The 17,518-nt window shown below is 38.0% G+C and overlaps 1 protein-coding gene across 2 annotated transcripts in view; it reads left to right on the top strand.

Annotated features, from left to right (window-relative positions):
- IFT81 (intraflagellar transport 81) overlaps positions 1–17,518 on the top strand; it is an 80,927-nt gene that overhangs the window by 33,446 nt on the left and 29,963 nt on the right. For both annotated transcript variants that reach the window (XM_080821129.1, XM_080821130.1), the window contains exon 12: positions 14,920–15,069. In XM_080821129.1, coding sequence (XP_080677255.1) covers positions 14,920–15,069 — 150 coding nt within the window. The remainder of the gene's footprint in view (positions 1–14,919; positions 15,070–17,518) is intronic.

The following is a 17,518-nucleotide window of genomic DNA, read 5'->3' as shown; positions in this document are numbered from 1 at the left end:
GGTTAAGAGAATTCTGTAGAGGTTAAAAGAATCAGCTCTCTGGGCGCCTGGGTGGCTCAGTTGGTTGAGCGTCTGCCTTTGGCTCAGGTCATGATCTCAGGGTCCTGGGATCGAGTCCCGCATCAGGCTCTTTGCTCTGCAGGGAGCCTGCTTCCTTCTCTCTCTCTGCCTGCCTCTCTGCCTACTTGTGATCTCTGTCTGTCAAATAAATAAATAAATAATCTTAAAAAAAAAAAAAGAAAAAAAGAAAAGAATCAGCTCTGGAGCCAGAACACCTGTGTGCAGAGCTCTGCTCGGCCACCTATCAGCTCTTCAGCCTCAACATATTACCCAACTGCTCTGTGCCCAGGTTCCTTGTCTATAAAGTGGTGCAATTGCTGTGGAAAACAGTATGACAATTCTTCAAAAGTCAAACCCAGAATTACCATATGACCCCAAAATTTCCCTCCTAAGTTAGAATCTTCATGTGGTTTTCTCTTAGGACTTTCTAAATGCAAATTATTGCATTTATTCTAAGTTATGATAACTCAAATTATTTGGACAGGATTTTAAGTATTAAAATAAGTGACCTTAGTTTTCCATAATTTGGAGTGCTTTTGAAATGTCTACATAGAATTATCTAACTTTACGCAGGATTCAGTGTAAGATGGGACAGAAAAACAGTATTATAGCAAACTATAATAGTTAATGGTTATGCATTTGACTCTGAGTTGTTAATAAAAGGTTGCTATAGTCAGTATGATTTTTTTTAAGATTTTATTTATTTATTTGACAGACAGAGATCACAAGTAGAGAGAGAGAGCGGGGGAAGCAGGCTCCCCACTGAGCAGAGAGCCTGATGTGGGGCTCGATCCCAGGACTCTGGGATCATGACCTGAGCCGAAGGCAGAGGCTTAACCCACTGAGCCACCCAGGCGCCCCTCAGTATGATTTTTTTTTAAGATAATGTGATGAACTTAACTAAGGAGCATGTCTTCCAGAATAATACCCTGTTATTGTTTCCCCAGCTCACCCCATGACCCTGAAATGTACTCCCATAGCACTCTATTCCTGTGTTACGTTGTAACATTTAACATCCTTAAGATCACTTGTTCAGTTTCTGCTTCCCCTAAGAAAGCAGTAAGCTCCACAGTGGCAGGGGTTATCTCTTGTTCACCATCATTTACTTAATAGCCGGCGTGTAACAGGCACTTAGTAAATGTGTGGAAATCTGAAAGTATATAATGTAATCTAGATATCTGTATGTTTTTCATCAGAAAAGTGATAATATTAGGGGCGCCTGGGTGGCTCAGTGGGTTAAAGCTTCTGCCTTCGGCTCGGGTCATGATCCCAGGGGCCTGGGATCGAGCCCCATATCGAGCTCTCTGCTCAGCAGGGAGCCTGCTTCCTCCTCGCTCTCTGCTTGCTTCTCTGCCTACTTGTGATCTCTGTCTCTCAAATAAATAAATAAAATCTTAAAAAAAAAAAAAAGAAAATTGATAATATTAAAAATGTCTTGGCACTTCTTTGTAGGCTTCAGTTGATAGGAAAATTATTTATATTAACACTTTGTCTTAACTGTAGTTGTATATTTCATTCTATAAAGTTATTTTTATTTTTATTTTTTTTAAGATTTTATTTATTTATTTAACAGATAGAGATCACAAGTAGGCAGAGGCAGGCAGAGAGAGAGAAGGGGAAGCAGGCTCCCCGCTGAGCCGAGAGCCCGACGCGGGGCTCGATCCCAGGACCCCGGGATCATGACCTGAGCCGGAGGCAGAGGCTTTAACCCACTGAGCCACCCAGGCACCCTTTTATTTTTTATTTAAAAAAATTTTTTAACATATAATGTATTATTTGTTTCAGAGGTACAGGTCTGTACCTCTGAATAATATACTATAATTCACAGCACTAACCATAGCACATATTCTCCCCAGTGCCCATTACCCAGTAAATTTTTTAAAGATTTTATTTATTTATTAGGAAGAGGGAGAGAGAGAGAGGAGTGTGTGTGTGTGGCAGGCAGAGGGAGAAGCAGGCTTCCCACTGAGCAAGGAGCACAATTCGGGACTTGATCCCAGAACCCTGGGATCATGACCTGAGCCAAAGGCAGATGCTTAACCGACTGAACCACGCAGTTATCTCAGATAAAGTTATTTTTAGATACCTGACCATAAACCTAAATTTGCCATTTAATCTGTTAGCCTCCATTAATTCTTTGGTAAGTACAAATTTTGCTATTTCATAGGAGGCAATTTGAGTGTGATGACTATCTCTCTTAATGGAAGAGCAAAGAAGAGAGTCTTTCTCTCTTGTAGTAGTCCCACATAGCTACTGATCTTCCCATCTTAGTCATCTTGATATCTCTGAATCTCTGCTTTAATTATTTGAAAAAGCAAACAAAAAAATCAGCTCTAACGATGCAGTGCTGGTACCCTTCCTAGAGTTGTTGTTCAAATAAATACATGCCTTTTGGTTCTGAGCTTTTTAAAAAAATTTTTTTAAAGATTTATTTATATATTTTAGAGTGGCTGGGGGAGGGACAGAGGGAGAAAATTTCAAGCAGACTCCCTCCCGAGCACGGAGCCAGATGCAGGGCTCGATCCCATCACCCATCCGAAACCAAGAGGCACTCACTCAACTGACTGAGCCACCCAGGTGCCCCAGGATCTGAACTTTTTTATAGCAACAGATGAACCTCTGGTTAAGGTTCTCTTGGCACTTATGCATTGAAAGGTCGCTCCTGGTTGGTGGTGTATGAGTATAGAGTCTGCTGTGTTTAGTTCCCTAACCATTATAAGAGGCTCACCTGTTTTGCAGTTATGACTGCTTTAAAAATGTGCTTGGTCAAATAGTGTTTATAAGAAGCTTTAGAAAGATCCCACCAATTCATTCTACAGCTACCGATAGAAATCCTAGAGCTAAATTGCAAAGATTATGAAATCTTCTTTAAATACTTCAAAGAGAAGCACAGTGAAGATAAGGGAATCCTGGCAAGGTTTGTTGCAGCTGTCAGGTCCCGAAAAATTAGGAATCAAATTTTGACACTTGTAATTGAATCATCCACCCTTCTCAGTGAGCCCAGGCAAACCTGTGATATTTTTAGAACCTTTCAAATCATATTACACTCTTTAGAGTTCATAGCAGGACCCGAGGCCCCTAAAATTTCCCAAGAGATGGAACAAAACAGAATCAAATAAATTTGGCTCAATTCACTGTCATAGAAGCAGTGTATTATGCATGCAATCTAGGTAATGTCACAGTTGCAACCCCAAATTTGAAAACTTTTCATAGCAAAATGTTTTGAGAGTTAACTGCTTGGACAGCAGTTGAAAAATCCATTATCTCTAATATAGTAACAGCTTTGCGGTGGTAATTTGATTTATAATAGAAGCACAGAGACCTTGGATGGTATGATTAACTGTGTTTCACAGATGGATGTTCCTGTGCCACAAGTTTCATTTAAGACAGATTTCTGCCAGCATATATCATATTGCTTATTATAGACTTTTGCAAAAGAATTAGGAATTAACTACCTACTACCATTTATAGGTAATTATATTGCTTAGGCTTGGATTGGTAAAATTTTCTAATTTAATTGTAAATTGTTTTAAAAGATCTACTTACTTGAGAGAGTGCAAGTGAGCACAGGGGGGAGGGGCAGAGGCAGAGGGAGGAGAGAATCTCAAGCAGGTCCACGCTGAGTGCAGAGCCCAGCAGGGGGCTTGATCTTTGGACCCTGAGATCAGGACCTGAGTCAAAATCAAGAGTCAGATGCTTAACCAACTGAGCCACCCAGGTGCCCCCAAATTTTCTGACTTAAAGTTAAAAACCTAATACAGGTTGCAAAATATTGGAATAGTATTTGTATGCGTGTCTATGTTGTCGCTAGTTATGATGGATCATTTGAAAAGACTATCATTTTAACAGAAAACAAAGGTTGCTTTGAAACTTTTTTTTTTTTTTTGCCTTAGAACAAATATCTGAGGCCAAACTTCAGGGAATCCAAATGATTTATTGGAGCATAACATGAAAAGACAGCCTCTTTGGGTTTTCTACAAGTCTGAATTCAGACAGAATAGAAGACACTGACAAATGGGTGAAAAAAATCGTGGTCATTGGACATATTCATGCTACTCTTGAACAGTTGGTGTTATCTCATGTGGCACCTGACTCTCTTGGGCCTTTTTCTGCAGTTTTCCATGCTTAAAAAAATCATTTGATGAAGTAACTGACAAAAATGTGATTTAATTAAGAAATGGAAAATAGCATGCATATTGGACTAACAGGATTTGAGGACAGAAATACTCACTCTAGTGCAGTTTTTCCAACTTGCTGAAATTTGGTGGGTTGTATTGATTTCTCTATGGGTTTCCTTCTCTGCAAAAGGGAAATAGTACTTTTTCAAAAGAACAGATTTTTGTAGTTCTTGACAATATAAAGTATTTATTTTATGGTTGTTTTGTAAGGTCTTCACAGCTAGTTACTGTGGAAAGAGTTTGCATGCCAGATACTGAGGTGGAAAATTTGCAGCAGGAGCAAAGAGATGCTTATTTCCGCATAAATATCCAGAATGATGCCTGGAATCTAATAATGCTTTTGAGTTCCAGATAAGCTTGAAAAGCATTTGTAAATGGTTACATACTTAAGGAAATAAGCTGCTTGTCCATTTAAAAAGCTAGCCTAGATTTAGATCATTACTAGTAAAGGTTCTAAAAGATATTAAATGGATAAAAAGAGAAAGAACATCTGGCAAATTCCATTTTGATCACAAAGAAATCTGTAAAATTAGCCCTGAAGCTAGAAGCTAGCTCTATAAAGCTTTAATCTTATTGATCTCAGCATTTAAAATGATGGCTGTTCTTTCATAAATGTCAGATTTAGGTTACAAATGTATATTGGTCCAAATGATTAGTAATAGTTGCTGTATGGACCTTGCTGCACAGTGGCAAGCTTTGTAGTTCACTGTAATGACAAATTTGCTTTATTAACCTGCTATAGTGCACTATAGAAAGCTTTTCCTTGATGTTCCAAGAATTTGTTGCTTATCGCCTATGCCAGAGTTCTTTTAAAAATTATTTTAGGGATATGAACATTGGGGAGGGTATGTGCTATGGTGAGTGCTGTGAAGTGTGTAAACCTGGCGATTCACAGATCTGTACCCCTGGGGTTAATAATACATTATATGTTTATAAAAAATTTTTTTAAAATTATTTTTAGGGACTCCTGGGTGGCTCAGTCTGTTGAGCCACTGCCTTCAGCTCGGGTCGTGATACCAGGGTCCTGGGATCAAGTCCCGCATCGGGCTCCTTATTCAGTGGGGAGCTTGCTTCTCTCTCTGCCTCTGCCTGCCACTCTGCCTGCTTGTGCTCTCTCTTTCTCTGACAAATAAATAAATAAAATCTTTAAACAAATTATTTTTAAAATTAAGTATTTAAAAAAATAAGTCCTGGGGTGCCTGGGTGGCTCAGTGGTTTAAAGCCTCTGCCTTCGGCTCAGGTCATGATCCCAGGATCCTGGGATCGAGCCCCGCATGGGGCTCTCTGCTCACCGGGGAGCCTGCTTCCCCTCCTTCTCTCTCTGTCTGCCTCTCTGCCTACTTGTGATCTCTGTCAAATAAATAAATAAAAATCTTAAAAAAAAATAAAAAAATAAGTCCCAAAAAATTCACTTATAACTCTTTATCTGCCCTATACAACAGCTATTTTTATTTCTTAATTCTCTCCCAGTCTTGACATGCATATATATATATGCATATATAAATATATATTATATTTACATGTATTTATATATATATAACATTTTACATAGTTGTACTGAGAGTATATCAATTTGTAATTACTTGCAGTAGTAATTATTCTATTTTAGTTCTCAAGAGCATCCATCACACCTAGATTTTTACTTTTCTGCTTAGTCTAATTACTTGACATTGCTTTCTTCTTTACTATTTAGAAGAAACAGTAATCATCCCTTATTTTCTAGGTACTCCTTCACTATATTCAAACAGAATGACAGACATTATTAATCACTATCCATTATTCAATTTTTATAGAATTTTAGTATATTTTATATATTTTATTTTAAAACTACTAGCTTTATTTTAGACAAATAATCATTCATTTTTTTTTTTTTTTAAAGATTTTATTTATTTATTTGACAGACAGAGATCACAAGTAGGCAGAGAGGCAGGCAGAGAGAAAGGAGAAAGCAGGCTCTCCACGGAGCAGAGAGCCCGATGCGGGGCTCGATCCCAGGACTCTGGGATCATGACCTGAGCCGAAGGCAGAGGCTTTAACCTACTGAGCCACCCAGGCGCCCCCATTCATTTTTTTAATAGTAACATTGTATGGTTTGATCTTCAGAGGTTCTAAAAGCTCTTTACATTGTAATTATCTTCAAGAATTGGCTACTATAGGGTGGCAATTATGGTTCTTAATAATTGTAGATGTTTAGGTCAAGAATTTGCTTTATTTTATTAAACCATTGTGGCATAATTAATTATAACAATGATAGCTCCTATTTATTGAATGCTACACTAGGCATTGTGCTGATTGCCTTACATATATTTTCATATCACTCTAAGATAAGTATTGTTACCTCCTTTTTTAAAAATTTCTGTTGAATTGATTATATAAAGACAAAACAGTAATTGCCTAAGGTCTCTTTAAGTGGTGGAGCCAGGATTTGAAATTACATTTCTCCAACTCCATGATCTTAACACCTCTCTGAACTGCTTCTGTGATCTTGTTGTACTACTCCTAGGACGTTAGTGATTAAGTTCTAAATGAATTTTTTTTTTAAGATTTTATTTATTTATTTGACAGAGAGACAGATCACAAGCAGGCAGAGAGGCAGGCAGAGAGAGGAGGGGGAAGCAGGCTCCCTGCCGAGCAGAGAGCCTGATGCGGGACTCGATCCCAGGACCCTGGGATCATGACCTGAGCGGAAGGCAGAGGCTTTAACCCACTGAGCCACCCAGGCGCCCCTCTAAATGAAATTATTTGTGACTTTTTGCTCATATAAATTGTTACAACATGAAATTATGAGTAAATTTAATTTTTAATCCTCAAAGTCTATTCAAAATAAAATCTATCAGCTGTTAGGTTTTTGTTGGTGATGAGCTCTCTTTGAAGTGGGTTGTATTTTTAATTTAATTACACTTTTTTTAGATTGATACAAATATGTAGTTTAAAAAGTAAAACAGTACTACAAAGCTTATAATGAAAATAATGATCCCCTTTCACATTCCCAAGTCATGTTTCCTTGAGGCAATCACTCTTAATGCCTTTGTTTGTTTCTTGTAGTATTTACTTCTGCATTTCTAAATAACATGTTTGTACTGAAACTTAAATTTTTTTTTCAATTTTGGATATACTACCACAGGAAATGAGGATTTAGCTCTACACTTTCCGTTCCCTGTCTACCTCCATACCCATCCTTCCATTCGTTAGAGCCTCCCAATGTAACTACAATTTTTGGTTAAATCATTACTTATTATATTCATTATGATAATTGTAGAAATACAGTTTATAGCTGAGCCACATAGTATACTCTAATTACATATCCTTTCTCGTACACTTTAAAAACAATTAATACTGACCTCATTGTTTTGTTTTTGTTTGGTTAGTTTTTTCATGTATGTATCACCCACTCAGCTCCAGACCTTCTGATAGAACTGTACAATTTATCTTAATATGGCATATGTTCAAACACAGTAATCTATTAATTATATTTTATAAATCTTAGGTGTAGTCTCTTTGGAGTCCCTCTCATTCTTCTGTTCCAGTCAGAAGATTTATATCTAGACTTACTGTGAACTGTAGGCTTGCTGTAAACTGTAATCTAGGGCTTCATATTTTATCATCCTGGAAATTTCTTTAACCATTTTCCTGTTTTGGATCCCCTTCTTTCCACATCTCCCAAGTCTTCTCTTTCTTAGCTTATTTCCTGGTTGTAATAGAGAATGTACCTGAAAAAGAGAGATTTGGAAGGTACATTTTTGAGAATCTTGCTTGGTTAAAACTGTCTTTATTTCATCTGTCTTTATTCCATTCCATACATAATTGATAGTTTGACTGAGTGATAAATTCTGGTTGAAAATCTTTTTCCCTGAGAATTTTGAAGACATTGTTCTATTATCTTCAATTATTCATTGTTGCTGTCTGAGGCTGTTTTAATTTCTAGTCCTTTGATGCAACCTTTTATTGTTATTATTGTTATTTTGCCTCTTCTCGAAACTTTTGGGATTCTCTCTTTACCTCTGATTTTCTTTTTCTTTTTTTTTTAATTCTTTCTCACTGTTCTTTATTCTTTCTCATATACACACATACAAAATAGGAAAGACATGCAATTTTGGGGGCAAGTAGTTGGTTTGTTTTGAATGAGAAATATGAAATTAAACCCAAACCTCTTGTGACCGTGGCCCAATTGCCTGGCCCTGACTGCTGGCCTCTCCTCTCCTTCCCCTCTGCCCCTGACAGTGAAGCCCCTTTTTGTTTTGTTTTGTTTTGTTCTTTTAATTTAATTTAATTTAATTTTTCAGTGTTCTAAGATTCATTGTTTATGCACCACTCCCAGTGCTCCATGCAATACATGCCCTCCTTAATACCTACCACCAGACTCACCCAACCCCTCCAAAACCCTGTTTGTTTCTCAGAGTCCACGGTCTCTCATAGTTCATACCTCTGATTTTCTAAATTTTTAAGGTTATGGGCTTAATTTTTTCATCTTTCATTGAGCTGGGAATTCTATTGGTCCTTTCAGTTTAGAATCTTATTTTATATCCTTCAGTTCTGGAAAATTTTCTTGTATTATTTCTACTCTTTAAAAAAAATTCTGGGGGTGCCTGGGTAGCTTAGCTGGTAGGTCTCTGCCTTCAGTTCAGGTCATGATCCCAGGGTCCTGGGATTGAGCCCTGAGTTTGGCTTTCTGCTCATCGGGGAGCCTGCTTCTGCCTCTCCCTCTGCCTGCCACTTCCCCCGCTTTTGCGCTCTCTCTTTCTCTCTGTCAAATAAATAAATAAAATCTTTTTTAAAAAATTCTGTTCTGGGGCGCCTGGGTGGCTCAGTGGGTTAAAGCCTCTGCCTTTCGGCTCAGGTCATGATCTCAGGGTCCTGGGATTGAGCCCTGCATCGGGCTCTCTGCTCAGTGGGGAGCCTGCTTCTCTTCCTCTCTCTGCCTTCCTCTCTGCCTGCTTGTGATCTCTGTCTGTCAAATAAATAAATAAAATCTTTAAAAAATAAAAAAATTAAAAAAAAATTCTGTTCTGGGGCGCCTGGGTGGCTCAGTGGGTTAAAGCCTCTGCCTTCAGCTCAGGTCAGATTCCAGGGTCCTGGGATCAAGCCCCACATTGTGCTCTCTGCTCAGCGGGGAGCCTGCTCCCCCCCCACCCCTGCCTGCCTCTCTGCCTACTTGTGATCTCTGTCTGTCAAATAAATAAAATCTTAAAAAAAAATTCTATTCTTCTGTAACTCATTGGTTAGATTTGGGACCCTCTATATTGATTATTTAATGTATATTTACTTTTCAAAATGGTTAATTTTTGTTGTTGTTGTTCTTGTTGTTTTTTAAGATTTTATTTATTTATTTGACAGACAGAGATCACAGGTAGGCAGAGAGGCAGGCAGAGAGATGGGGGAAGCAGGCTCCCCGCTGAGCAGAGAGACCGATGCGGGGCTCGATCTCAGGACCCTGAGATCATGACCGGAGCCGAAGGCAGAGGCTTAACCCACTGAGCCACCCAGGTGCCCCCCAAATGGTTAATTTTTAAGTTCTTAAATCCTCCACTCCCAGTGGTATACAGGTGTTCCACTTCCTCCATATCTTCAACAACACTTAGTATTGAAGGACTTATTTTTGCCGATTGGCTGGATGTTAAAATAGTATTTTACTGTGGTTTTAATTTGTATTACTGATTACAAATGAGGCTGAGCATCTTTTAATATGCTTATTGGCTTTCTTGGATTTCTCTTCGGCAAAGTGACTATTCAAGTATTTTATCCATTTTTCTTTCTTTTTTTAATAGCCATTTTTCTGTTGGATTATTTGCCTTTCATTTATTGATTTATGGGTTTAATTTATGTATTTTGGATACAAATCCTTTATTGGTCTAATGTGTTACAAATATGCTCTCTCAACTTGTGATTTATATTCCTGATCTCTTAATATATATTTTGATGAACAAAAGTTCTTGATTTTAGCTGTTAAGTTTATTATCTATTTTCAGTTGTGCTTTTTGTGTTTTGTTTAAGAAATCCTTTCCTATCTCAAAGGTATGGCAATATTTTCTTATATTCTAAAAGATATTTAGTTTTGTCTTTCACATTTAAGTCTGCAATCCAGTTGGAATTGATTTTTATGTGTTATGAAGTAAGGGGTCCGTTAGTTGAAATTGTATTCTTTTCCCTCAGATTAGCCACAGCAGCAGTCTACATAAACAAAATCCCTTTGAGAGCTTTAATAATTCTAAAAGTACATAAAGTGTTCCTGAGACCAAATAGTTTGAGAATCCCTGTTACAGAGCCACAGGAGAAATTAAAAGCTCCAATAAAAAAGTGGGCCAGAGGGGCGCCTAGGTGGCTCAGTTGGTTGAGTGTCTGCCTTTGGCTTGGGTTGTGGTCCCAGGGTCCTGGGATTGAGCCCCACATCGGGCTCCCTGCTCGGCGGGGAGCCTGCTTCTCCCTCTCCCTCTGCCTGTTGCTCTGCCTACTTGTGCTCTCTCTCTGTCAAATAAATAAATAAAAAATCTAAAAAAAAAAAAAAAAAGTGGGCCAGAGATAGGCAAATCGTTTTTTAAAATTTCCCCAGATGAATAATGAACATGACAAAAAAGTGCATTTCCTTAATAAAGAAATGCAAATAAAAAGTAAAATACTATTTTAATTATCAAGTTGACAGTTATTAAAAGTACTATAAATAGCCTCTGAAGGGCAGTTTGACAAAATATATCAAAACCTTATTTCCTTCTGAGCATTTCTTGAAGTATGTCCTATACAAATTGCTAAAAATGTTTCTGGGGGCACTTGAGTGGCTCATTCATTAAGCATCTGCCTTCTGCTTGGTCCCGGGATCCCACGTCGAGCTCCCTGTTTGGCGGGAAACCTGCTTCTCCCTCTCCCGCTCTCCCTGTTTGTGTGCCCTCTCTCACTGCCTCTCTCTCTCTCTCTGTGTCAAATAAATAAATCAGAAATCTTTTAAAAAAATATGTTTCTGATGTTTTAACTTCAATATATTCATCCTTTTTTAATAACTTGAAAATTCAGAAATAACCTAAAATCCAAATGATTGTGAGAAGAAACTTCTAGTGGAGGAAAAACATTTGATAATGTGTTTTCTTTCCTCTAATTCTTCCAGAATAGTGGATTCCTTAGAGTGCTTTGATGGCCACCTATTGTTTAATTGTATATAACCATCATTAATCTGGCTGAAACTACCCTTCCCTTAGGTAGTTTGTCCTGTGAATGTCAAATAATAACCAATTATCGTAGAGCATATTGAGTAATTGGTGGGTTTGTTCTTCCACCAAAAATATTTATAGCTTTTAGCTTTTAAAAATAATTCTGGAGCGGAGCAAGATAAAAAAGGGAAAAATTGGCCTAGATAATACAGAAGATAGCAGATGAACAGGGTTGATTTCACTTTGGGCACTTTGCCCAGGACACTTTTAATAGCACATATAGTTACTCTAGGGATCCTGAGTCTGTGGTTATGTCAGGCTTACACATTTATTCTTTAAAAGGAAAAATTGCAGGTTATTGGACTCTAGGTACATTGGTATGACTTAAATTTTTAAACTATTCCTGTAATCCAGCCACTGATAATTTGCTGTGTGGGGGCTGGATTTCTTACTATTAAAACTAGGTTAATCATGGGTAGAAAAATATTTTGAACTTCCTTCTATGAAAACACAGTGGCTTCTTCATTTCTTTCAAAGTTTAAGTCAAGTTTTAAAAGATGTCTAAACTAGGAATTTAGATGGTTATTTTTATGTGAAGAATTTTTAATCTTACTATTGTTGAGGACTTTGCACTGAAAAATCAATCAAGTCTTTAAGGAAAAAAATCTCCTACTAAATTTTAGAAATGCTGTGCTCCCTATTTTACTACCTTACAATTTAGAATTATTGGCCTTGTGGTTAGCCTTAAAAATTAGAAGGAAAAATAGCAACATGGTAGTAGAACTTGCACTGGAATAGTGGCTTTGAGTGAATTTTTCCTGTTTTCCAAAATTTCAGTTATATGTTAGTTACCTTATTATTATTATTTAGAGGGGGAGGGACAGAGGGATAGTGAGAGAGAAAATCTTTTTTTTTTTTTAAGATTTTGTTTATTTAACACAGAGAGAGAGAGATAGAGAGGGAACACAAGCTGGGGGAGTGGGAGAGGGCAAAGCAGGCTTCCCACTGAGCAGGGAGCCCGACGTGGGGCTTGATCCCAGGACCCAGGGATCATGACCTGAGCCGAAGGCAGATGCTCAACGACTGAGCCACCCAGGCATCCCTGAGAGAAAAAATCTTAAGCTCTCTCCACGCCCAGCACAGAGCCTGTCATAGTGCTTGAACTCATGACCCTGAGATCATGAACTAAGCTAAAATCAGGAGTTGGACACTTAACCTATTGAGCCATCCAGACTCCCCTCCAAGGTATTTCTTTGAGCATCTTAGCCTTTTTAATACCCAATCCTTTTAGGGCGTCTGGGTGGCTCAGTGGGTTAAGCCTCTGCCTTGGCTCAGGTCATGATCTCAGGGTCCTGGGATCGAGGCCCACATCGGGCTCTCTGCTCAACAAGGAGCCTGCTTCCCCCTCTCTCTCTGCCTGCCTCTCTGCCTACTTGTGATCTCTCTCTCTGTCAAATAAATAAATAAAATCTTAAAAAAAAAAATACCCAATCCTTTTAAAGGCTAACTTGAGAAGAGTTATAAATAATTTTATAAATAATAAAAGTAATGGGGTGTCTGGGTGGCTTAGTTCGTTAAGCATCTGACTCTTGATTTTGTCTCAGGTCATGATTTTGGGGTCATGAGATCAAGCCCCACATCAGGTTCCATGCTCAGCACAGAGTCTGAAACTCTTTCTCCCTCTCCCTCCTTCTTTTATCCTTCTCTTGCTCACATTTATCTCTCTAAAATAAATAAAATCTTTAAAAAATAAAAATAAAAATTTCAAAAAAATTACCTCATATTAGGTAAAATGGAAACTTTCTTTTGAAGTAATGTGCTTAAAAATAATAAGCCAGGGGAGCCTGGGTGGCTCAGTGGGTTAAAGCCTCTGCCTTTGGCTCAGGTCGTGATCCCAGGGTCCTGGGGTCGAGCGTCGCATCGGGCTCTCTGCTCAGCAGGAAGCCTGCTTCCTCCTCTCTCTCTGTCTCTCTCTCTGTCTGCCTGCTTGTGATCTCTGCCTGTCAAATAAATAAATAAAATATTTTTAAAAAATAATAGGCCAAATCCTTACTTGGAAATTTTCTAAATAACGTAGTTAATAAAAGGAAGAGCAGGAAGAAAAATGATTTTATGTAGTTAAAAAAATCTGAAAATTACTAGTACAATGGTACATAAGAGGAAGGATTTTTTTTTTTTTTTTTTTTTAAAGATTTTATTTATTTATTTGACAGACAGAAATCACAAGTAGGCAGAGAGGCAGGCACAGAGAGGAGAGGCAGGCTCCCTGCCGAGCAGAGAGCCCGATGCGGGGCTCGATCCCAGGACCCTGAGATCATGACCTGAGCCGAAGGCAGTGGCTTAATCCACTGAGCCACCCAGGCTCCCCGATTTTTTTTTATATAAGTATTATGTTCTGTTTCAGAAATACCATAAAATTTCTCACATTTGCTTCTGGCATTTGCTTCTTCTATCAAGCAATACTTTTAATGAGCCAGGATCTTTACACCTTCTGTTTCCTCTACCTGGAATGTTACTCTTTGCCTCTTCCTCCTTCCTCCAACACACTCTTACTTCTTCAGTCTTGGCTTATACATAATTATTTTGAGAAGCTTGCCGTAATCCACCTCCTCTAAATCCCAAAACCCACCTTTCCTGCCTTCATCCCAACCCAGGTTAAACTATTATTTATTCTCAGGACCTTTTTACTTCTTCATAATGTTCATCGTGGTTGTAAACATCAGTTCAGTGTTTGTTTTTGCCACTATTTCCTTAAGCTTGGTGAGGGCAGGACTTCTGAGTATCTTGTTTAGAGTTGTATTCTCTGTGTCTGGCACAGTGCCTAGTACATAAGTTAGTAAGTACTGTTTATCGAATGAATACCTTTGATTCCTATTCATTTCGTATGCTTTTCCAGACTATAGTTGGTATTGCTTAATAGTGCGGTTTTTCCATTAGAGTAGTTGTAACGTTATATCATTAGTAGGTAAATAGCTGAATTAAGCAATTGTAAGCTCCCACTAACTTAGATTATTCTTAGCTTTTTAATATGACTTTTCAGATGCTTCTTAGTGTATATAGTCACAGTACATTTCTTAAATGATAACTAGTAGCTACAAGTGTTAACTATTCTGGTTGGCTGTATTACTCTCAGTAGATGCAGTGCTACCAAAATAGTACAATATGTAAAAGATATCACGATAAGATCACAGCCAGAGTTGGTTTCCTACTTTTTCTTTTTCTCTTCCTCCTCCTCCTTCTTTAACCTTTTTACTTTTATAGGGTTGAGTTTCTGTTTTTTTAAATCCTTATTTGTAAAGCCCAAAACAAATAGCTTTTAAGCCAGGATTTGCAATATTAAGATGGGCCCAAAAATTTAAATCTACACAAAATATTTTAATTGAGCAGTTAGTCTTTCCAAGTTTTCTAATAAAACTAAGTTATTATTATGTACTATTGATACCCATGTTGGACAGGAGACAATAAAATTTTTCTAATACATTGAGGTTATATATGTTTGGCAATGACTTTTCTATTCATGAGGTTATATGTTGTATTCTTTACAGTTCAAACGATATGTCAGTAAACTTCGAAGCAAGAGTACAGTTTTCAAAAAGAAGCATCAAATAATAGCTGAATTTAAAGCTGAATTTGGTCTCTTGCAGAGGACAGAAGAACTTCTTAAACAACGTCATGAAAATATTCAACATCAACTGGTAATACAGTATTATCTTGGGGTGCTAGAAATATAAATGCCAAGGGGTTTATGGGTTACAGGTGTATACTGAGGTCATTGTTTTTACTGAAAACACCATAAAATTATTAATGTTCTCTGATTAATTACAGAGATGTCATATAAGCTTATGTATTTATTTACTTATTTTAAATATTTTATTTTAGAGAGAGAGAATGTGCATCTGCATGGGCAGGGGTGGGGCAGAGGGAGAGGGCGAGAATCTCAAGCAGATTCTGTACTGAGCGCAGAATCTGATGTGAGGCTTGATCTCATGACCCTGAGATCATGACCTGAGCCGAAACCAAGAGTCAGATGCTTAACAAACTGAGCCACACAGTTGCACCCTGATTCATTTATTTTTTAATGTAGCTGTAAACACTAACTTTTTCATGTGTGCTTACTTTGGGTTAATTGATAGAAGGTGAATTCCAAGTAGATTTTTCTTTGGTTAGCTAATTAATATGAGAAAAATTATCATACCAAGAGAGTGACTATAAAATATTTTTATCATGGCCTGCTGGGCAGAAATTTCTAAGCAACTACTTCCGTGGAGTTCTGAAAAGAAGTACCTAGGAAAGGTACCATATGGAAGATTGCCTGCAAGCTTATTCCTTATGTATTTGTGCCTTAGTTGTCAGGAAAGAGTTAAGCCCAGAATAGTCCCTCTGACAGCAAAATCTCATCGTGGACATCATCAGTTCCTTAGAATTTTCTTGAATTGGATTTTTGTTCCTTTCACCCACGGGGAAATTATTTCATCAGGATGTTGGTTTACCAGCTATCATCAGTATGGTGGATATGAATGAAGTTTCAACCGGTCATGCTTAAGCTGGCAATATGAACTTTCTGTCTCATGCTGTTGAATATTGTTTGCTTCTAGGGAACTTAAGATAGAAAATTCACTGTGCATAATGATACTACTTTCAAAATTGATAGGTTGCAATTGTGTTCTTGTTCACCTGAAAAATATTTTCCAATTTCCATTATAATTTCTTTGATCTATGGATTATTGCTTAAAACCAAGTGTTGCTTAAAACCAAACATTTTCTAGTTACCTTTCATTTACTGACTTCTACCTTATTTCCACTGTGACCAGAGAACATTCTGTGTAATTTTAGTCGTTTGAAATTTGTTGAGTATTATATTATGGTCCAGCAAATGGTCTATTCTGGTGATTGTCCCAGAACAGTTGAGAAGAATGTATATTCTGCAGTTTTGGGGGATGGTGTTCTCTGTATGTCAGTTCAGTCAAGTGTGTTAACCGTGATTTCAGATCTTCCATATTCCCATTGATATTTTTGTCTGCTTGTTCTGTTAGTTATTGAGAGAGGTGTGTTAATTCTATGATTATGATTATTGCTTTCTTTCTTTTTTTAGTTCCATCAGTTTTTTCTTTACATTTTTTCTTAAGCTGGGTTCCCTAGAAGCAGAGCCTAAGAGGGGAATACCTTGTACAAGTGATTTATTGAGGGAGGGAGTGCCTTCAGAAGGAGGGGAATGAGGGAAACAGATAGGGCAGCAGAAAAGAGCAAGCAAGGACGTAGTCCTGACTAGACAGTATCATTTTGATTCTGTGAGGAACTTGGGAGCTCAAATTGCAGTGTGAAGTTGATTCCATCTTGAGGCAAAAGGGCTGGCCTTTTTACTCCTATATCAGTCAGTCAGTGCTGTGGCAGGGTGTAACCTCCTAGCCCAGCGAGGGCATCCTCTGTAGAAGGGGACAACTGTGAACCTTTAGCAATCAACAGCTCTTACGGCAGGTTGCAGATGAGGTCTGAATGAGGCACCAATGACAACCATTACAATCTACCCCTTGCAATGCTGGGATCTACCTGTTTCTCATGTTAAATTGACTCCATTTAAGTGTAGCTTCTACAGGATTCTGGTTGATCACAATTTCTAGGAAAATTTGTAGGAGGAGGGTTAACAAGACAAAGGAAAACTCTCGTTGCTACATTTGGTCCCAAGGACATACTAATACTCAACATCTTCTTCCTTTACCATCCATTCTAGAGTTCCCTCATGTTTGGCTAGCACCTTCACTGGTCTAAATGACTTTCTTGGTGGGATGACCCAGTCCCTCATCTTTAAGAGGTGTGAGACTCTAGGAACCATGATCTTAGCAGGCTGCAGTTGCTGTATTACTCATTTACTGCTAAAACTGGGCATGGGAGTACCAAGATATGCCCTAATGGATCACCTGAGTGTCAAACATATTCCCATTTGCCCTTATTTATAGCAGCATTTGTATAACATAATGATGTCCTGTCAATATAATACCTTTTTTCTTTGCCTGCTAGTCTACAGGCATGAGGACCCCAAATGACAAGATGGTCACCAGAGCATTAAGTTTAAAGGCCTTTAAATGTGCCTCCTGGTAAAAGCATGCCCACTCTGAAAACCAGAAGATCTACACCTCCAGAGCCTAA

The sequence above is a fragment of the Martes martes genome (genome assembly GCF_963455335.1).
Source record: "Martes martes genome assembly, chromosome: 13".
Lineage (NCBI taxonomy): Eukaryota > Metazoa > Chordata > Mammalia > Carnivora > Mustelidae > Martes > Martes martes.
Note: the sequence above shows the minus strand (reverse complement) of the source record. Positions and strands in the feature narration are given on the sequence as shown.